The following is a 22,837-nucleotide window of genomic DNA, read 5'->3' as shown; positions in this document are numbered from 1 at the left end:
ACCCTCGTGTTTTGGATTACCCTGTTACCCTCGTGTTTTGGATTACCCTTCGTGTTGGGACTATTATTCATTATTATAGTTTCCTTGGACCTTGTTTTGTTATTCCTCTCGAGGAAGTTTTTAGTTTTGATTCTTGTTTGGTTTGTAGTGTTTTCCCCCAATGTGGGTTTTTGTTTGTCTCTTTTAATAAAGAGTGTTTTTGTTAACCCTTTGTCTGCCTGCGCTTGGGTTCTGTCCGCGAACGTGACACTAAATCTATCAAAACACATCAAAACCGATTCTAATGTCCTCTAAAGTCTTGTCTTTTTAATTTCTGTATCACAATTCCTCGGTGTGGATTTATTTTAGATAGGGGAGAGCGGGGCACAACATAACGCCAAAATCCGTTTACAGAAGTCGTGTTTGCAAAACCTCTGGGCAGCTATTTACGTCATAGCAAGTCCATAGTCCTATCTACTTGAATGGGGGAAGGCCAATATTTCTAAAAACGCTGTCAAAAATCACGATTAAACAGCATATTTCCGATCAATAATTAAACATGACATGAACTGTATCATAACTTTGGTTTGCTAAGCTTAAATTGCACTAAAAATCGCCTTTTTCGATATTGCATCACCTAATGTGCCTGCGCACAGGCTGGCAAGCGCTTCACGAGAGCCCCGCCCCAGATAATCATCAGTCTTTATCGTTTGACGATTGGATCATACTGGAAGGTGGGAATTATTTCACTAGAGCGGCCATATTGAGCGTTGCACTCCTCGCCATTCATTGTAACGGTAGTGGCGCATCGTGTTAATATTAATATCTTTGGTTAAGACGTTCTGGTTTTAGCTAAATCATTAAAAAATATTCAAGCTTGATTAATAATATTTTTAAATAAGCAACATACACATCTCTGCTACCATTGAATACCATTCCTATACAATCACAGCAAAAGTGACAAAGTGCAAACGTTACACTGTGGGGTTCATTGTAACAGACAGAGGGTTAGTTGTAACACTCGCTAGAAAATTCTCTTTGAACACACAACTCAATATTATTCCGTCTATAAACTAAAGGTGGGTATTGTTTGTACATAACGATACATAGTATAATAGATCATCTATTATATCTACAATTAGGGATGCACGATAAATTATCAGCCATATCGGTATCGGCCGATAAATGGTAATTTTTAGTGTTATCGGTATCGGCCGATAATAAAATTTAGGCCGATAAATTATAGCCGATAAATGATGAATCATTTTCTCTGGTTAAATCACTTCAGCTGCATGCTGCTCACAGTGAAAATCCAATACAGTACTGTCTTTCTGTCATGATCATTCACTTACTGTTATTAGCAAAACATTGTTAATGTAGGTACAGTGTGTAGATATTTATAAATGTGTAAATTATAGAAACAAAAGCAAATTTTTTAAAGCCAATTGCTGTCTGAATGCTTTCTCTCTTGACACCAGTTAGACGTGGCTATTAAGAACACTTTTCTGGGTTGCTCTGGAAGAACATCTATAATTAGTTTATTAAATAAACATATCAGAAAAGTTTAATAGTTAAAGAATCCTTAACTAGTGTAAAGTAGGCTTGGTAGGGCTGCAACTAACGATTATTTTAATTGTCGACTAATCTAACGATTATTGTTATTATTATTATTATTTTTTATTAGTCGACTAATCTATCGATTATTTTTTAATCTAATTAAGATTTTTTGGATTAATCCTTTGGCAAATTTTGCAAATAAACAATAAATTCTAGTATTTTCTTACATTATAAAGCAAATCATACTTTTTACTCCACTACATTTTATAAATAAATATTGTTGTTTTAACATTTTAATCTGTGTTTACATTAAAATCACCATCTTCTTTTAATTAAGTAGTTTTAATTTTAAAAGTAAAAAAAATACAGATTTTTTATGTACTTAAGTACTGTATCAAAGGTAAAAAAAATGTTTTATTGCACTTATGCTTTTTGTTGTCCTTATGTTGTTCCAATTGCTTCCATTGTTTCCCTTATCTGTAGGTCGCTTTGGATAAAAGCGTCTGCTAAATGACTAAATGTAAATGTAAAAACATTAAAAAATGTGTATATGAAATACTAGAGCATGATATATGCTCTGTATTTTTTTCCTCCAAGTAATATCCGACTCTATTTTCAGTCTCATAATATAATTTAGTAAAAGTAAAATACTACTATCTGTCTCTGTTTATTGTACAAAACTATCACTATAAAAGACTATAATGCAGAGTGGCGTTAAAGCGAGCCCGCGCACCCGGAACTCAGAATGATGCGCTTAATGCATTCGCTTCGTTATTTACAGTTATGCGCATCCCGGACGCACAATGATGCGCTTAAAGCACCTACTCCTTCTGAAGTCCTGGGGATCATTTTGCTCCCTAAAGTAAATAATAGTTAGAACACAACGAGAAGAGATGATATGTTACATGTTTAACACATAGTGCGTTGCATCAATCCGACAGTATACAGTTAAATCAGAGGTTTAAAAAGAGTTATTTCGTATGAACATGCAACATATTCAGACCGCTTCCAGTGCTTCTAATAAGCTAAGCTATACTCAGCTAGTAACGTTAACTCACAGTCTCTAGCAAAATACATTTTAAACTAGGGCTGTCACGATTATTAAATAATCGTCTCATCGCGATTGTTTAACCTCATCGCGATGGTTTCAGATCATCGCAATTATTGCATATCTCTATAGAAGACACTAGGGGGAGCTGTAGCGTATCTGCATATTGCATATTTTAGTGTATATATTGTTACTAAAGCATGGTTATACTTGTAAAATGTACCACCACAACACAATCACTTTAAAAAAAACTAAAACATATACAAATTACCTGCAGTATAATTTAATATTATTTAAGCAAATCTCAGTGTGAAAACCAGTCTACCAAAATTTCATTAACACACAAGTAAAATTTAATTGTAGTCTTGCAAGTGAGAAAAAAACAGACTAGAAGCTTTTCTAAGACTGATAGCATTTTAATGGTGGCTTCAATTCACACCTGATCAATTTACTTAATTTACAAGTATTTGGTGGTTGTATTATTGACAGGTAAAAGCCTAAACCTTAAATATATGATGACCCAATTTTTTCCGATGTATTTCCAAGAAAAAAACATAGTCTTGCATTCAGAACAATATGGTCGTTTCAATCGCTGAATCAAAAATGTATGAGAATTAAATGTCATAGCTCAAAAACAGACAATTAATCGCCATAATCGTCAAAGCCCCAAAACAGACAATTAATCGTCATAATCGCAATGATTTATTAGACAATTAATCGTCAATCAAATTTCATAATCGTGACAGCCCTATTTTAAACAAAACCATAGACTATCATCTTGTCATTATCAAGAATAATGAAAACATTGGAACATCTTGGAAAGAGTAGCGTCCTGACCGTCACCGTACACACGCATGCTGACTGGAGATTGACAGACAGCACCAGCGGAGGTCAGAGTTTCTTAATTATGCTATATTGGTTTATTCCTCGCATAAAGCTATCGCATGACATAAAAAGTGCATTGGTGGTTTCATGATAGTCAGTCCTTTTTGAAGCTTAAGAGTAATTTATGCAGGGTCACAATCTGCAAAGGTTCACATACACTAACTTACACTAGTACAATAGCGTTAATGTAAATCATTAATGTAAAGCGTAGTTTTACATTACAAAAAAGTTAATTACAAAAAAGTAATTTATTATGAAAGTCTACATCTACGTTCCCCTCTCCGTCCGTTTGTGATTGCGTGTCCATTAGGGTTGGGAATTGAAAATCAATTCCAATTTGGAATCGGAATCGAAAGGCTAGGAATCGGATCGGAATCGAAAGGAATAGGAATCGGATACTTGAGATTAAAATTTGAATTCCTCTTATCAATTCCTGTGTGCATATTTTCAGAAAAGTACATGCGTTGCATGATCTGCTGATATCTCAATAAAAGCCCTTATGAAAATTATCGATATTTTTTACTATAGTAAGCATAGTTTAGCTATAGAATTTGCATTAAAGCACAGGAATCACAAATTAACCATAGTTGCATTACAGTAACTGCAGTTTAACTAGGGCTGCAGCTATCGATTATTTTAGTAATCGAGTATTCTACTGATTTTTCCATCGATTAATCGGGTATTCGGATAATAAGTACGTTTTCTTTATTAAAGAGCAATACTAAATATACAAGAGAAAATAAGACAGGTCTCTTAAAATGAACAACTAATTTCTTTCCTTTTTAGAAAAATTAACTTATTTATTGCTGAAATTGCATACATTCATATCTGTGAAAACTAAACCCATTTAGTACATTCCATTGCCATATTACATTCAAAATGCAATATAGGCCTAATACAAATGTATACATATGAAACATTAATAAAAATATAAAGAATAATTTCAAAGCTAAACAACTAACTTCAGCTTATGCATGATGCATTTAGTTTATCTAAATTAGTTTTAGTTTCTTTTTTTAATATTAAATAGTAATATATTTGTCCACATAAAAATACCGAGTTAGCCGGACTTTTATTTTGGCAGGTCGTCGGCAGACGCTTATTTTTTAGTGCGTTAGCTTCACTCAGAAAAATGTTCTGAAATAAACTCTCAGAGCAACTCTGGAGATGAAGTTCATGTCCTCATATAGTGCAGACGCAGACAAATTCACGAGCATCACGCGTGTAGCACGTTAAACTGTGCAGTTCATTCACTCAGACACGCAGAACAGACAGATGACGTGTGTAAATAACATGATTCGGAGTCCACAAGTCCGCATCTAGTTTGATGGACTCAATGCAGCTGGAAAACAAGTTTCACTCGCAAAATACACTAAAACCAAGTAAAATAGCAGTTCACCATTTCAATAAGCTATCACTTATTTATCAGCATGAGAAACACGTGTGAGCGTGTAAACAGACTAAACTGCGTGTGTGTCAAGGTGAATGCGGGAGACTTGAGAACCCTGTAACATGAATAGAGTTTAGCGGGCTGTGCGTCAGTAATAACGGTCCGTGGGGAAACGCAGTGCTACGTGTGTACTGTAGTTAAATGGATTAAACGAGGCTTCGAGGCAACAAAAATTGCCTCGATGATTTTTTGTATTCGAATAACTCGAGTTACTCGAGGAATCGTTTCAGCCCTAAGTTTAACCATGATGTAGTTCAACTATAATACAAATTGTAATAAATCAGAAAAAGTGTGTTTCTATGTGTAAATATACACAAAACGCTGCTCATAAATATATACAGTATATACAGTATTTGCAAACAAGTCAATAAGCAGGCTAAATGACCACACAGGTTGATATCTAAATGTTTTACTTCAACTGTGGAATCGAAACTGGGAATCGATAAGAATCGAAATCGATAAGCAAAATCAGAATTGGAATCGGAATCGATAAAATTGAAACGATTCCCAACCCTAGTGTCCATGCTGTGATGATGGCATTCCGGGGGTAACTTTAACGTTAGGGGGAATTCCTCCGTCCAATCACTAACTTACTGCGTCCGAGGCTCTCGATCGCTTTTTGTCGGGTGAATTATACTTTCTCTTGTTCTGCTGATTAATTTACACACGCCCGGGAACAGAAACTGCTATTACAGCAGATAAACGTAAATAATACGAAGCGTCGACGCATTTCACGCACGTCGTTGCAGCACTAAGGCTTGGTACATGATTTTAAGGGGAAAAAGAGAACTAATGGTAACCTTGTTTTCTGCAGTGAATGTTTTCAAATAAAAGCAGTTGTCCACTTTTTGCCTTTCGTTTCGGTCTCAGAAAATGTTATATTATTTTTAGATACTATATATCGGCCAATATATCGATTATCGCCTTCCAGTGTTAAATAATTATCGGTTATCGGCCAAAATTTATATATCAGTGCATCCCTACCTACAATGGATACAACACTGTGTTACAACTAACCCCCCTGTGTACAATTTTTTTCAAAGCCCAGTTAACCATTGCTCGGAGTGGCTGACATGTTTCAATATGTTCCTAAACATGTTCATAAATACCTATGCAAAACATCTATGTTACAATTAACTCCGCGTTACTTGGTGCCCCGCTCAACCTTAATATGTGTACATAGTGATGGAATCATCAGTAATTTAAAGTTTAAATTCCTGTTTCATCCTGAAACAAATATTTCATATTGCCATGCACTATACTAACCATTATAATTACCTGACACTGATTATCAATATTAGTTTTATCAGTTAAATGTTTAATAGTTTAACAGTCCCATAAATAATGTTTAAACAAATGATATTTGCAAAGCAGTCTTATGTTACATAAGATTGAAAAACGGTATCTCTTCAGTACTAACTCGTGCTGTGGTCTCATGAGCATGAATATGGCAAAATTTTGCAGTTTTTGTACATTTACATATTATTAGACCCTTTATTTCAACATGACTTATAAAGTAGTAGTTATTCAACCATTATTATTATTATTATTATTATTTCAAGCTATTAATATTTTTATGGCCATTTCGCTATTTCAGTCATAGTAAAAAAATTTGCTGTAATCAGGGGTTAAATTGGGATTTGTTATGTGCTCTGTGGGGGATTTTGAGGGGTGGTATGCGAATCTTATTAATCTTATTAATTAACAAACTGTAAAATATAAAACGAGTTGGACGTATTAAGTAGTATTTCTGTGCTCAGTACACTCCCCCAGCATTCGTATAGGTTTCGGAAAGTTGTTTTCGAACATGAAAATCCGTTTCGTAACAACTTTTCTCCCGGAAAAGCACGCCCATGGCAAGCAAAAGAAATAGCTTGCCCACGCGTCAACCGACAAGCGAGGAAGATTGGCTGTGCTGTGGGCCTGCAACTGCAGCTCGTTACTCTTTGATAGAGAGAGAAGTCGAGGTGTGTTTGTTCGTTCACTGCATTTCAGTGATGGATGTCCTATAAACGGTGGATATAACGCTGGATTTGGAGATCGCTTGAAACTGATAGATGGAGCGGTCCCAGCGCTAAAAGATACCGGATATGAACCGCATGCAGTAAGTGAAACTAAGTCATATGTCTATGTTTTGTTAGTCATGTAAACAACACGAACTTATAGTGAATCAATTGATATGCAGGGATAATGTATTGTCATGATGTATTGTGTGCTCGTGATTTAGTGATTTATCCAAACAGAATATCTCCCTCCAACGGGCTATTCGGGAAGGGGTCACCAAAACGTCACTCCAAATAAAGAGAAAAATGACATTGTTTTTATTGCTCCTTTTGCCAAGTGAATTTTAAATGGACAATTGCATTTTCCCTTAAATGTCTTTGCACATAAAGTCTGAAATTTTCGTATGCGTTTTTTCGTATTTGGCGCTCGTTTGTACTGTGTGTCAAATTGTCAAAACGCCTCTCAAAATGCTTGCTGAATTTTGCCAGTCCGAATTTTTTTGATGACGGACGAAAATATCCGAGACAGTGTGTAAATGTGATTGACACTGTGCAATTACTTTTCGAAGAGAACAGGGCATACGGATGATCACTTCGGAATGGAAATGATTTCAGCGCGCACGTGGTTAATGTACGACGGCGAGTTGGGTTAAACATTAGTCAAGTTTTAAATAGGAAAAATATCTAAACTCTTTGGACATTTTTGAACGTGATGCTACTGGTCTAACTGGATCCAATGATATATGATAAGCTATGCTAAAAGTGCTATCGCCAGACCCGGAGACCGGCTGAATAGATTCCAAACCGTTAAAACTCAACTTTTTAACTCTGGGGGAGTTGGAGAATGAGCCTATTTCCAAAGTGGATTGTTCCTTCAAGTGCACTAACTAAACTAAGCTATACAGTAGTTGGCGACTTTGGACAACTTCAAATAGACAACAGCACCTCCTGTTGGCAACAAGTTATGAATATTATGATGCAAGTGTTTTTAATTATGTCTTTTAAACTGGTTTTCTTGAAATCAGTATCAGTGTTTAAATTCTTTATACGACTGGTGGGTTTGGCCCCGTAAGCTCTTACCATTTCTTCACATTTTACAAAATGTATTTGTTGTAAATCTGCCGTAAGAAAACATGGTTAACGTTACTACAGTTAGTAAACTGTGTAGATTGACAAGTATTCAAAACTATTAAGAGACAGGCCAAATTTTTGGTTAAAATGCTTCAGTCTGTCGGATGAGCGTCTTAAGTTTGGCCGTCAATGTGAATTAAACGGGAGACAAAAACAAACAAACAGAAACGTTTGGACATTTTCTTTGACCAAGACCCTTACATTACAAAAGCCAAAACAAATGTAACGTTAAGTGTGGTCTTAGTAATCAAACATACGCGAATTCAACATCAAAATACAGACATTTCACTTAATTTCGTAATTCGTAGACTTACCTTCAGAACGCCCGCCATCACATCCACAACCGTCCTGCTAAGTGAGTAAAGCCTGTTCAAAGATCCTTGCGTGTAGTCGTCAGTGTTCGAGTGTGCAATGTCTCTGATCCATGTGTTCGTGAGATGTGCCTGACCGTTAAACACATTCCCGTGATGTGTGCTGAATGACATCACGCGTGACTATGACATCACATTCATAACGCTCGGTTTCCACTCAATACTGGATTTGACTTTATATGGAAGCAGTAAAGCAGGAATGCATCAACCTGAAGAAATTTGGTACACTGCTCAGAGCCCACAAAAATACCTGTCATATGATTCATGTTCTAATTCCTATGGATATTTATGACGGTGTTACTATGGTAAAACATTAGGGAAATTAATCATGGTTTTATTATTGTTAAAGTGTAGTAACTGTGTACCGTTAACACGGTATTTTGAGAAATGTCTGAGTATTTTTTTGTCCATTCATTTTAAGTCGATGGGGGCCATTGCTGTGTGTTTTTATTTTTGCTCTGTAGAGGAGTCATTTATTTAAAGTACTTTCAAGGAAGACAGTGTACAGTAAATACTGTGATACATGAATCGTACAGCCTGGTGGTATTTGCACAGCACAGGATATTATTGTTTATTCCAATATTTAAGATATGAAACATTCCAACTGAATCTGATGTTGCCCACATTAGCATCATCATAATTACAATCATCGTGTAATGAACATGTGTGAATTAGATATGATTTACCCTGAATCAGACCCAGCCATTTTAAAAACTTTTAAATAGTCAAAACTGCTTTTGACCCAAAAAGCTTAAACTGCTTTTATGTATAGGAACAACTCATAAGAAAAAGGCAACAAGATGTTTGAAAGGTTTATATTACTTTGACAGAAAACCTCAATTTGTGTATACAGCATTGCATTGTTGCATGTCTGTTTTTCCTGTTGGTTCATAATGCAAAGGACATATCAGTGACATTTCTGCAAATGACCTTGTTTGTGCATAATCTTTAGACAAGGTCATATGTTTATGTTCAGTAACTCTCATGAGATGCAGTTTGTACTGATTCCAGTCTTTTAGTCTGGTGTTGCATAATGTGTCTGATACAGTACATAATAGTATGTTAAATCCCTTCAACGGGCACAAAACCAACAAAAGCTTGGTGTACATGGGTCCATTTCCAAAGCGAACAAACACTGAAAGCGTAGCAGTGCCTCATAAGCAACAAAATGTACAAAAACTTGAAAAATAACATTTTTAATGTTATTAACAAGACATTAATTGTCTTGTCTTTGTGTGCCATGTTTTCTTATTGTCAGTAATAGAGGACTTAAAAATGGCACTCAACAGGTCAGAATCGTGTAATGCAACACTTTACCTAGGGAGCATTTACTCTAGATATTATCTACCTGCATCATCGTCATTAAACACCACAATCTATAGGTGCATACTTCAAAAGCTCCAGATATCCTATCACAGCCAATACTCTCTTTGTCATTTGTATCAGCGTTGTATTGACAAACACACACTCGGGCACTTTGTGAGGGCTGTGTAAGGCTGTTTCACATGATGATGCGTGGTTCAGGAACAGAGTCTGTGATGGACTTGTGTGGCAGAACATTGGCACCGTTGATGTAGAGTTCGTCATTCACTATTACATCTTCCCCTAAAACCGTCACATTCTCCATCCGCACCTGACGAGCAACCACATACTATTAGCAGCCAAGCCTCAGGCAAGCACAGCAACTACAAATAGGTATAGCTCAGAAGTAAGAATACCAATGATTTTCTAGATAGAAAGACATATCTGGAAGCGTGAAACGTACCCACTGTCCCACTGATGAACTCCATCCCACGATGCATGACTCCAGCCAAGAGTGGGAGCGTATGTGCGCCCCCTTTAGTACGGTACAGCGCTTTATCCTCACACCATCCTCCAAAACCACTCCTGCTCCAATTGTCACATTCGGCCCGATGGTACAGTTCTTACCGAGCACTGCTGTTGGGTCCTTTGGTAAAAAAAGTGCATTATAAAAACGGTTCTGGAAACCTTTTTTATCATAGCATTACTGTTTTAGCTGAGGGGGGCGCCCATACATAAAATATGTAAATATTATATTTATATTTATGCATTTGGCAGACACTTTTATCCAAAGCGACTTACATTGCATTATCCTACACATTTGTTTATAAGTATGTGCAATCCCCTGGGATCGCGTTGTTAACGCCATGCTCTTACCACTGAGCTACAGGAAAGCTTTATGTAAATAAAACAGAAATAACTTAAATTTAACCTCAAAGCTGAGAGGTTTTAAACACTGCAGGAAAGTAAGCTAATATATAATGTGTGTAATTATTATGAATTATTTTTGGTCATTTATGATTGGACCGTGATTGGAGAGTGGATACATTTATGACATAGGCTGTTAAAAAGACTGCAGTTTTGTCAATATGGTTTTTAATAGAAATATGTTTACTATATTTGCCATTGGAAAAGATGACACTTCATTAGTTTGCTTAACCTTTTTTGCAGTATTGAATTTTTGTCCTTTGTATTTTTTGTATAGCAACACAGCATGTAGTTAAGCCATAATGTTATGTAAAAGTGCTACATTCTAAATAGTCTGTATAAAATGTTTTACATGATCTTGGAAACCTTTTAATCTAATAGCATAAGATTAATTGTTTAAAGTTAGTTTTAAAGACAGAATTCTTTAAAATATTTCTTTAATTACAAATCTTAAGATTTTATTTAAAATATAAGTAGAGGTCAGCTCCTTCAATGCTGTTTAAAAAAGGATCACAGGTTAACACCTAAAAAGACGCCTGATTAAATGACGAGAGAGAACATTTCTGTAAATTCTCCACAAAGACTGAGTACGCAAAGGATTATGTTTTTATTAACTCTTAGGGTCTTATGCTCAACTTGTGTAAGGTTTTGGATCTCCACTATGATAAATCTTTCCTTAAAATACTTTAAGGGGATACTTTAAACAGAATGACTTTCCTTTATCATAATCTTTTATTTTGGTCAAATTAATTTTCTAATAAGATTCTAATAAGATTCTAAATTAGATAATTATATGCGAACAATATAAACTTTACATTTACTTGAAAATACAGTATATAACTATGTACAGAAGTCAAATTGTGGGCTGTTGCACAAACCGAGATGAACAAACTGCAGAGGAAGTTTTAAGTTGACAAAAGCATTCAGAAGATAAAATTAAAACAGAAAACATTAAAATTAAAAAATTCTTTCATTCCGCAACACAACCAACAACAACTCTTCGCAGTAGTGAGTAATTGCAATGTGGTCTTTTATTGTCCTTGGTGAATATTATAATAGGATGTGCGATTGTATTTTTTCCCAAACATTTTTCTCCCGGATTCAGGCCTTTCAAATGATACCGAATACGTTATTGCCAAGGACTCTTTTGTCCCATGTAGCGTTCTTTGCCTTTGGATGCTAGTGATGCAGTTTTCCCCTACAGTTCAAGTCGTCTAATATCAAAATAAACTGCAATGTTTGGTCTATAAAAAGACAGGGAAGATAGCTAAAGTCACTATAGATCTACGATAATTTACTGTGTAAAAAAGGGCTAGTGTATTAAGCCTGAAGCTTGTATGAAGCCAAAATAATTTGGAATAAACCACACTATCCAATCAAAATCAAGCAGTTGTGAAATTTGTTCATACCACAAGAACGTTTCCGAGGAACCCCGGTCCGGTGTGAAGCTTCTCAGGGGCTTGCTGCCGAACGGACTGCAAGTACATGCACATGCCTGTCAGGAAGTCTTTGGGCTGGCCAATGTCCATCCAGAACCCTGAAACATCATATACAGTATTTACTTATATAAATTACTATAAAAGTTAATCAGAATGTATTATAACATAGAAGCAACATGATAAAATCATGTATGTAGAAGCTGCAACTAGTGGCGAAATTTAAAATTGTTTTCCAAGAACATGAAGTGTGTGCTTGTTAGAGGTGGGATATGTTTGGTGTTTGTTCTTGCACCTTGCAGCTCCATGGCATAAAGGTGTCCTTCCTCTGCCATGACAGGAAAGATTTCCTTCTCAATGGAAGTTGGTCTCAACTGAGGGATAAATGACAGAAAATGTTGAATTAAAGGAGTAAAAAGAACAAAAAGTTTTAGTACAAAAAATGACAAACATCTGAACCAGCTCATCAAGGTTTTACTAACTCTCTTTGCAGAACCTTTTTAAACCGGGATAGGTGTTTTTTGGGGGAACTGTTTAATTGATTTGCAAAAATCATGTTGGCAATTACCTATAACTTTCCACATTGGATGGTTGAAAAACGCCTATCCTGGTTTGAAGACATTGATGAAATGCACCTTCGGTGTTCTTCAGTGTAAGTTGTATCTATACCTCAGGACACTAGCCCTCCAAGTTTGAGGCGTGGGACTTCATTATTGCTTTTTCCTAAGATCCAATCGCTTTTGTCCAATTCAACTCTTCATATAAAAAAGCCACCTCACAAATTCTGAGATCAGGCTGGTAAATTGCCATGAAATCAATGCTACAAACATTCAAATACATATTACATGTTCCTGACAGGTTTTATGAGCCAAAATAATTAGTACAGAAACTTTGATCAAAAATGGTGAACAGTATAGCAAAATGGCTGACCTGGATTCTACTCAGCATGGCAGGGCTGAAGATGTACATCCCAGCATTAATTTTGTTGGAAACGAACACTTGCGGTTTCTCTACAAAGCGGTGTATCCGTCCAGTGTCCCCTTCATAAACAACCACACCATACTTAGATGGCTCTTCCACTTTAGTAACCTGAAACAATAGGCAGATATTTACCCATGCACCTCCCAAAAACAAAATCTGTCATCTTTCACTCACATAAATGACATAGCTTCGTTATATTTCTAACAGAAACACTTTACTTACAACAATTGTACCCTCCCTGCCATGCTGCTGGTGAAACTTCAACATGTCTTCAAAGGGGAAATCACAGATGACGTCACTATTGAGGACAAAAAAAGGTTCCTCGCTGTCTGTCAAAAGCTCTCGGGCTAATGCCAGAGGACCAGCTAGAAAAAACAACTGGACAGTTAAAGCATCACATTTGCTGAAGGTTGTGCAGTCAGAATGTGGGATTGTTTACTTACCAGTGCCTAGAGGTTCCTTTTCATGTGAAAGAGAGATTTTTATTCCAAGCTGTTCAAAAATAGAATTATATTATTTTGATGTGTCTCACATATGATAAGCCATGTGTGAAAAATGAAGTGCAAGTCAATGAACACTCACTCTTTGCTCCTGAGTTCTCATCTCTCTCTCCAACAGCTCCGACATGTAACTGACAGCCAAGATGACATGCTTGACTCCAGCCTGACACAATACACGAAAACATAACAAGAACAGAAATACACATTTATTCGAGAACAAAAATTCTCACACCTAGAATAAATTAGGCAAGACTGAGGTTGGATGAGAAAATAAATCAAATATACCATTTTACTGTAATATTGTATTAAAATTGTTGTGCAAGTATTGTAATTATTTTAAATTTTACTCAAGTACATTTTTCAAATATCTGTACTTTATGACTATGAGAGTGTATTTACTTGGTAAAAAAAACTACTTTATAAATACTAAATTATAAAGCATATCTCATACTTTTACATTTTTCACGTTTTTTTTTTACCTTTAATACAGAATTTAAGTACATAAAATACTTTTTTGGAAAGTAAAAATACTTAAGTACAAGCTTAAATCTAGTCCTTTACTTCTGATATTTTACTTAATTTTAGTTTTAGTTTACCATTTAATACTTATTTATGAAATGTAGTGGAGTTAAAAGTATGATATATGCTTTGTACTGTAGTGAAGTATTTTTTTCCAAAGATAAACACTACAATTGTACTTGAGTAAAAATAATTAATTAAATTAATAAATAATTAATTAAATTAATAAAAAGTAATTTACACCTCTGAGTTTTGCCAACCAGATCCAACACAGACCTGGCTGACACAGTGTTAAGAGACTATAGACGGTTTCAAAGTAACAACATAAACGAACATTACTGCGCATGTGCGTGTTCGTGGACTGCCCTTAACTTCCGGCACACATTCGCAAATATTAGAGTGCCTCTGATAACAAGCAAAAGAAGCCGAGAAGAACTGTTGCGTGGCTAAACTTGCCTCGTCGCTATTTTGAATTTAGACTGTGATAGCAAGCTCAATGCTTCTTTAAATGCGACAAAACTATAGGACCCATTCAACAAATTGTTTATTTAACAAAATGAACATACAACAAAATTCATCAAATCACTTATTTAATACAATTATTATACAATAAAATAACAATATAAATTAATATTAACATAAATTTAATAAAAATATAAATAGTTTTATTATAAGACACTAGCCAGGGGTGCGTTTCCCGAACAACAACATAACTCGCTGGTTAACCACCATAGTACAATGCATCATTGGGGAAATTAACAATGTAGTTACGACTGTCTCCCGAAACCGTGGTAACTCTGTCGGAGATCAATTGTTTGAACCAAGTTGGTTCAGCAATCTAGTTGATGACGCCACACAGGTGATAGAGTAATGATGTCTAATAAATACGTTAAGATCGAATTAATGTCAAATTATTGCTGTAAATAACATACATTGCATTTAAAGGGGCAATGAATTAAGACCTCAATTTTAACCCGAGCTTTTGTTATATAAGAGGGAATCGTATTCAAGCGAACATCCTGTAAGTGTCAGAACTGAAAACGCCCTTGTTACTGAAATTACAACTGTTATTACAACACCAGGCTCAGCGAACGCCAGGTCCTGGAATGCACCTATCTAGATAGGTTGAACACCGCCTCCACAGAAAAATATCAACGACTACTTCTCTAGCCCCGCCCACTGGTTCGCGTATTACTTTAGCCACACATAGTACACATTCCCGCATTTGTGATGATTGACAAACTGGTAACCATAGCGAACATATTTTTCGGCTAAAGATTCGTTTTGTTCGTCAGTTTAAACTAAACTGCCGATATGCGATGTGTTGTGTCTAGGGGTGGGAAAAAAATCGATATGGCGATTGTGTTGTGTCTAGGGGAGGGAAAAAATCGATATGGCGATTTATCGCGACATTTCTGCCCGCGAGACGTTATCGATACTCTGGCACAAAGTATCGATTTTTTTTTCAAATACAAAATATCTAAATTCGTACCTACACTGTGCTTACCAGAACGGCACTACCCACATATTTCTTGTGGTGACGCTCCCAGATTACGGATGGTCAGATGAACGGAGAAAGAAATACCAGCATACAGTAATGGCGGACCAACAACAAATTAGAGATGCGCCAGCGTCTTTTAAATCAAAAGTTTGGGCGCACTTTGGATTTCGTAGTGAATGTAAATAAGTAGGCATGGTTAACTAGGCGCTCTGCAATTTGTGAATACTCTTTTGACCTTCTTTAAGTCTGTAGTTTCGTGATTCACTCCAGTCCGGCGCTTTCTCTCTCACCCACAGTGCTTGTGCAGGGGTGCAGGTATCTGCACGTGCATATTAAAAAAGCTCATTCTCACGTATTTCAGAAGTCAGATTGTTTTGTAAAGATTTAATAGTTTTTATAAAGTTCAACTTTAGGCGAGCCGAGGCGAAACTTGAAAGCATAGAAACAGCAGATTTCTTTAACAGCATCATTTTATGAATGAAAGCTAACATTCTGATATTAATACTGCAACAGATTTCTCTCTTAAATGTATAATTTTTTATTTTTATTTTAACATTAATTATAGCCATTCAACAGTATAATTGAGAGCTATCATGTCTAACAGGTCGGAAATATACAGAAATTTAATTAAGTTCTCAAAGACTTACAATCTTTAATGCTAAATTCTACATTTAATACAGAAGAATTCTCATTAAAGCTACAAAACACATTGAATTCCTCTTTTCTTTTGTTCTTCGATTAACATTATTGACAGGAGTCACAGCAGCAGGTTTAACAACGCGACCCTTTAAGAGCTGCCGCTCTACGCAGATCTGACGCCTCTTCCATTTTCACTTCCATTTCAACTCTTTGCATTCATTTAAGACTTTATTTAACACGTTGAAGTCTGTGCTTACGAAAATGCTTGACAAAACGGACTTTATGGCATAATCTTGTGAAGTATTGTTCTATCAAGCACGAAAGAGAACTTAATACTGGTGTGCTGTCTGACAGATTCTGACAGAGATTCACTGACGCACCCTTTAGTCAGTGACTATATACACCAGACAGGACCACTGTCGCGTTGCATTTGCCGCATCCCACAGCTAGAAGCTGTATGTCTACACTGTCTACACTATCTACACTGAAAGCGTCAAAGCAAATCGCGCTTAAGTGGTTTATAAGCCTTTATATGAATAAGAGCGTGATTATATAATGTATCGCTAGACAAAGGATAACAAAACAAACGGATGCTGCTGTAGGGTCCGGATCAAAGGTTACCATTTGGGATCGTAAAACACAACAAGCTTCAACCAGGCACCAACGAGTCTGGTCCAACTGCCCTATCTCAACACCTTCATCACTGATCAGGACAGATTCCAATACTCTTCCCTTGACTTCAAAGGGGGGGGGGACAGGGCTGTTCACCAAAGTGAGAAAAGCCATGTGGCCCCCAGGGACTGAGAGCCTCAAATTCTTCCAAAATAATGTCTCTTTCTCTTTCCTTAGCCACAAAAGACTGGTTTAAAGTGTATATACATGTATCCCCACATTGTATGCTTGTCCCCATGTTATTCTCCTTCACCTATAACCTCAAAGGCATGTGTGCTTAGTGGTATTCTGTGTATATTTACATTCTTGTACAAACCACAGGTCAATGTGATTATAATCCTTTCATGTTTCATATCTAAATGTTTCCCTCTTCATTTCTTAGAATGGTGTATAGCATAGTAACGTATTTTATACCATACTCATTTTATTTTATTCTAAGACCATTCCTGCTCCAAACTCCCAGGCGACCATAAATGCAAATGAGTTAGTGTGCCGGACAAAGAAACATGTTTTCGCGACCAAAAGCATCTCATCACATTGGATCGCCCACCTTGGAGGGGCGTGATGCCCCCGGGGTTAAAACATCTGTGCATGGAGGAAAGAGCTCTCGCTCGTGTTCGCTCGCTCGCTCGTGTGTGTTCGCGCTCGCTCGTGTTGATGGTTTATGCAGATGCGAATAGCTGATTTAATACTGCCACTCTTTGTCTATTTCTTTCATTCTTTACTGCTTTTACGTTTTATGTTTGTTTGTTATTGTTTGGTCTTTGTTAGTTAGTTGGTTTTATTTCCCCTTTAGTGTAGTAAATAAAACCGCATTTGTATCCACGCTCGAATCGTTTCTGTGTTTATTTATCACATATCAACGTCACAAACTGCTTGATTTCGTTAAGATTTCTGAAGTGGTACTGTACTACAGCAAGAATATTGTTTTTCCAAGGTCAGGAAAGTAATACTTCTTAGAGTTGATATATGATCTGCTGATCACTCGCTGGACAAGTACATTTAGTCTGTCGCTATTATTAATTCTGCTGCATCAGGTAAAGTGTATAAAATATTAATGGTTAATCACCATTAATTATATGTATGTTACTGTGGTTAAACTCATAGTTTCCCCGAAATACACTACACTGCATTAATGGTGTTAAATGTTTTTAACGTGTTAATGTGAAAAAAAATTATCGCATACGTTAACAACCCTTATATTTACATTTAGTCATTTAGCAGACGCTTTTATCCAAAGCGACTTACAAAGAGTTTAGGGAGCAACAAGCGATATGTCATACAGGAGCAATAATACAATAGGTGCTAATACAAAGTTACTGGTTTCAACAATAGCTAGACCACTACCTGTTGAGAGAAAGAGAGAGGGTTAGTTTTTTTTTTTTCATTTGTCTGTCAAGTATTCACCGAAGAGATGGGTTTTAAGTAGGGATGCACGATATTATCGGCACGCCGATATTATCGGCAGATAATGGCTTATAAATTAATTATCGGCCCGATAAAGAAAATAACGCCGATATGCCTCGCCGATAGGAAGCTGTAATTAAATCATGCTTGTAAAGCAGCACATTCTTACATTAACTGAGTGCACAAAGAAATCCATCTCTGCGCCCGTCAGCCGCGCACTGCCTATTTATTGATTAACGTTTTTAACTAAAACACAGAGCAAAAATAAAGTTGAATCCTGCCCATCGTCCATCGGGAGTAGACTTTGAACTTGAGCTCAAGAGTGCATAATATGCAATGCGCCACCCTGTGACTTTCGTCTCAGCACACGTCTCCATTTCAAAGACAACTATGCTCTTGTTGCTTCTTTAATTAATATTCACCAAAATCATTTTCCAAATGTTTTAAAATTATTTCGTTTATCATAATTTTAAAATGTGGAAAAGGCACAGTCACTGAAGTGACCGGGCTATGCCCCCTTGTTTTCTTCCACGGGCTCAGTGCTGGCGCTTATTTTTTTCCCATGCAGCTTATAATTGCGACCAAAGCACCTTGGTTGAAAAAACGCTGTCCAACGCCTGGTGCTTTTAGCTGCGTAAAAACGCCCGGTGGATAGACAGCATATATCAGTATCGGCAACGGCTATCGGCTTAATTGAGGTGGAAATTATCGGGATATCGGCAAAAATCCAATATCGTGCATCACTAGTTTTAAGTAGTTTTTTGAATGTTGTGAGAGATGTGGTTGACCGGACCGAGTTAATTCATATTATTTTATTGTATAATAATTGTATTAAATAAACAATTTGTTAAATTTTCTTGTATGTAAATTTTATGAAATAAATTTTGTTTAATGGGTCCTGTTGTTTTGTTGCTTTAAAAAAAACGTATGGGACATTGACATCTAGCGGTTGAGCTTGGTATCGCAGTCTAATTTCAAAATATTGAAGAGGCAAGTTCAATATTTAGCCAAGTAACAGTTCTTCTCGGTTTCTTTGGCTTATTATCAGAAATTATCTACAGGCAGTTAAGGGCAGTCCACGAACACGCGTATGCGCAGTAACGTTTATTTATGTTGTTGCTTTGAAACTGTCTATTTATCTAATCAAAACCAGGGCCCATATTCACAAAACATTTTATCTTATCACTAAGAGTTCTTCTAAACAGCAGTAAAAGTTTTTAGTTAAGAGTTTCCTCTTAAAACCTATTCAAAATGCTGCTGAGAGCAACTTTTACTAAGGAGCAGAAAGAAAACTTAAGCTAAGAGAAATGGTGGGGTTGACATCGTTGCCATGGACGATGTCAGCAAGTTTACTGACATGACCACAGTGATTGGCTGAAAGGGGATGGATCTCTGTCAGTCATTATGGAATGAGGTATCATGCTGACAAATTTTAATTTAGATCTTAAAATATAAATGTTGTCATAAATCCTATTCGCACAGGATTAGTATTATCTGGGGACCTCTGGTTATTTGTAATAATCGCAGAGATTGTCTGTGATCTTAATCCCGTGCAAAACGGCCATGTCTGTAATTTGTCAAGTAAAAATTCCCCCACAAATTACCTACCATATTTTGACGAACACCGAGGTCCTGTGATAATATTAGTCCAGTGCGAATCGGCATCTCTGCGATTTGAAATTTTGAACAAGATTTGGCGGGATCGTATCTCATTTTTTCAAGGTTTCTGTGCGCCTTTTCAGTCATCTTATGCAAAGAATGGAAGCTGCGTTGGAGTGTTTTCACAGTATTTTGGGTGCTGGTTTATGTCGCTACATACCAGACAACAATAATATTGGCAGAGAGAAAATATTCACTGTAAAAAAACATGACAGGATCAGAAGAGCGAAACAAAAAAGAAGGAATATATGGAGATGGATGACATGCATGGCAGCATGCGGTAAGGAACATTCTTCGGTTTACATACAACTAAACCTACAACGACAACACTTTCACGTAGGGCTGTTAACGGTAACACGTTAACGCATGCGATTAATTATTTCAAATTGACGCCAGAAAAATATTTAACGCAATTAACGCAGCATCCGTTTGTTTTGACGTCGTTTGTCTAGCGTTACATTATGTAATCACGCTCTTATTCGTGTACAGGCTTTTAAACCACTTAAGCGCGATTTGAAACAGTTGCTTTGACATGTTCAATGAAGATAGATAGCTTCTAAACTGTGGGACGCGGCAAAACGCAACGCGAGGTCCAGTCTGGTGTGTACAGTAACGGGCTTCGGTGAATCTCTTGTCAGACAGCGCATCCGTGTTAAGTTCTCTTTCGTGAGTTTATGTTTAGAAAGAGGGAAGCGCCTTCACGTCATTTCCGGGAGATAAGTCAGTAAATTCGAGTAAAATCACAGAGTTCACTTATCCAGTGCGAATGCGCAACATGATCACAGACAATCTCTGCAATTATTACAAATGACCAGAGGTCCCCAGATAATTCTAATCCCGTGCGAATAGGGCTATATTTAAATAAAATGTTAAAATATAATTTTTGCTACATTCAAATCAAGATTTTAAAATACAAATGTTGCCATATTTAAATTAAGATTATTAAATATATGCCAAGTTACTAATTAAACAAGTATATGTTTTACTTTATTTTAGGATTGTTGTGAGTTGGTCTTAGTGATTTAGGAGTTCTCTTTACCACTTCTAACGTTCCACAGATTTAGTGGTAACACGCTTTGTGAAATACTCGTAGCGCAAAAATGTAGGAGTCCTAAATTTAGGACTGACCCACCCATTCTTTTTATTGTATTATTATTTATTTTATTTTTTCTCTCAAATCCGCAAGTTAGGAGCTACTTTTAACCTTTGTTCTCAAAACAAAGTGTCTAAATGAAAACATACGAAACCAGAGTGTTGGGCTACCTTGACAAGAGCTTCCACCTGATGAAGCAGGATGGGTTTGTTGCAGAACTCCACCAGCGGTTTGGGCACGGTGAGGGTGAGCGGCCGTAATCTTGTGCCATAGCCACCAACAAGAATCAGAGCTTTCATAATGGCTCACAAGAACTGGAAGTAGTCAGAATAGATCATCAATTCATGTAGAAAGAGCACCTGAGACACACAATTCAAGATATCTGAAAAGAGGAGCTCTGATATTCAAAACTAGTCACACAAGAAGAAACTGACACCTGTTTAGTGCCCTTATAACAAACCTGCAACGCCTGTTATTCATCTTTATGACATGCGACACAACCACTCAGACATGGACACACCTACTTAGTTCTTAGTAATAATTTTTCAAAGCAGCCACACTTTTTTGTCTAGATGACAACTAAGCACCCTATACTGTGTGTGTGTGTGTGTGTGTGTGTGTGTGTGTGTGTGTGTGCGTGCGTGCGTGCGTGCGTGCGTATACTGTATATGTATGTATGTGTGGTAACTAAAAAAGTAACCCTTAGTTCATTCTGAGTTCTTCTAGGCTGATTTTTCTTCATTAATCAGTCCAAGTCATCCATTTTAAAAGAGTTCTTACTAAATAAAATAGTATTAAGATGAAAGAAACGACGTGTTTGTATATTTTGTCTACAAAACTATTTTCAGACTTTCAAGAAGAAAATGCCATCAGATCAAACGATTACTGTCCAGAAAAGCATTTCGCGTGTTTCTGTTAAACATCTATATCACTCTAGTCTCTATAGACTATGACATCTATATGAAATGATTAAACGTTATTCGTGAAACTCACCGATAAACGTCAAACTTGCTCCACTGATGTGATATTATTTCCAGATGATAAAAAGAAGGCGTTTAATCCTGACTCCAACATATAAACACAATTCAGCAATTAATCGAGTGTAAGTTTATGACAGATGTGTACGATCTATATTGCTCTGTAATGAATTAATTCACTTCAGTTCCGTATAGTGATGACGCTCTGTATATGGGCGGGGCCACGGCGCTGTGGCGTCGTGGGTCAACGGACTGTACCACTATTTCGAGGGAACCAATGAATATTTGTCTGACATTACAGTAGTTTAATTTCGCCAACATCTTTTTAACGATTAAGTTATCAGTATATTTCTTATAATTGTAAGCAAATTCTTCAAAGTCAGTAAACTAAATACACTAAATGAATAATGATGTATACACTTCATAAAGCCCACCCCTCATTTCAGAACCACACGTGTCTTCACGAACCAATTATATGAGAACAACGTGGCGCAGAATCCAACGAGACACATTCATTTCAAAATAAAAGTTCTAACAAATAAGTCTTCTCTGCATTTATTACAGCATTTTCAATACTTCTCTTAAAAAACATAAACATATGGTGCAGTTTTGTAGATAAAGTAAAAATAATGAATTATTGAATTATAATGAATTTTAAAAAGATGTAAACTAACGGTACTGTTTAGCGTGTTGACAAAATGTATGCTCTCCTAATTGTTGGGATAATTGTCCTAATTGTTTGGATAAAAGCGTCTGCCAAATGAATATATGTAAATATAATTTATGGAAACTTTTATGAG

General features: G+C 36.3%; 2 protein-coding genes across 3 annotated transcripts in view; both read right to left on the bottom strand.

The window, feature by feature from the left end:
* Positions 1-8,520, bottom strand: part of lmcd1 (LIM and cysteine-rich domains 1) — an 84,063-nt gene extending 75,543 nt beyond the window's left edge. Inside the window, exon 1 of the mRNA XM_057325848.1 lies at positions 8,368-8,520. Coding sequence (XP_057181831.1) covers positions 8,368-8,385 — 18 coding nt within the window. The 5' untranslated portion in view covers positions 8,386-8,520. The remainder of the gene's footprint in view (positions 1-8,367) is intronic.
* A 365-nt stretch (positions 8,521-8,885) lies between these two features.
* On the bottom strand, positions 8,886-22,231 carry gmppb (GDP-mannose pyrophosphorylase B). Of its 2 annotated transcripts, none has more exons than XM_057325688.1 (10): positions 22,054-22,231; positions 21,231-21,419; positions 13,653-13,733; positions 13,514-13,562; positions 13,293-13,435; positions 13,020-13,178; positions 12,385-12,463; positions 12,063-12,190; positions 10,190-10,372; positions 8,886-10,057 (listed from the first exon to the last, which is right to left on the bottom strand). In XM_057325688.1, the coding sequence occupies exons 2-10, from the start codon at positions 21,357-21,359 to the stop codon at positions 9,926-9,928; spliced, it is 1,083 nt and encodes a 360-aa protein (XP_057181671.1). In that variant the 5' UTR covers positions 21,360-21,419; positions 22,054-22,231; the 3' UTR covers positions 8,886-9,925. The 2 variants fall into 2 exon arrangements, with proteins under 2 accessions (XP_057181671.1, XP_057181670.1); XM_057325687.1 differs by having other exon boundaries at positions 21,231-21,374.
* Between the last annotated feature and the right edge of the window lie 606 nt (positions 22,232-22,837).

Source organism: Triplophysa rosa, linkage group LG25, assembly GCF_024868665.1.
Source record: "Triplophysa rosa linkage group LG25, Trosa_1v2, whole genome shotgun sequence".
Lineage (NCBI taxonomy): Eukaryota > Metazoa > Chordata > Actinopteri > Cypriniformes > Nemacheilidae > Triplophysa > Triplophysa rosa.
The sequence above is the reverse complement of the archived record's forward strand: the minus strand, read 5'-3'. Positions and strand labels throughout refer to the sequence as shown.

Bases quoted from the DNA above. Each gene is read 5' to 3' on its own strand.
- gmppb (XM_057325688.1), bottom strand. From the start codon at position 21,359: ATGAAAGCTCTGATTCTTGTTGGTGGCTATGGCACAAGATTACGGCCG. The intron at 13,436-13,513 runs GTAAGTAAACAA...TGTTTTTTCTAG, and splicing joins AAAGGAACCTCTAGGCACTG to CTGGTCCTCTGGCATTAGCC. The intron at 12,464-13,019 runs GTCAGCCATTTT...TTTATCCCTCAG, and splicing joins CCATGCTGAGTAGAATCCAG to TTGAGACCAACTTCCATTGA.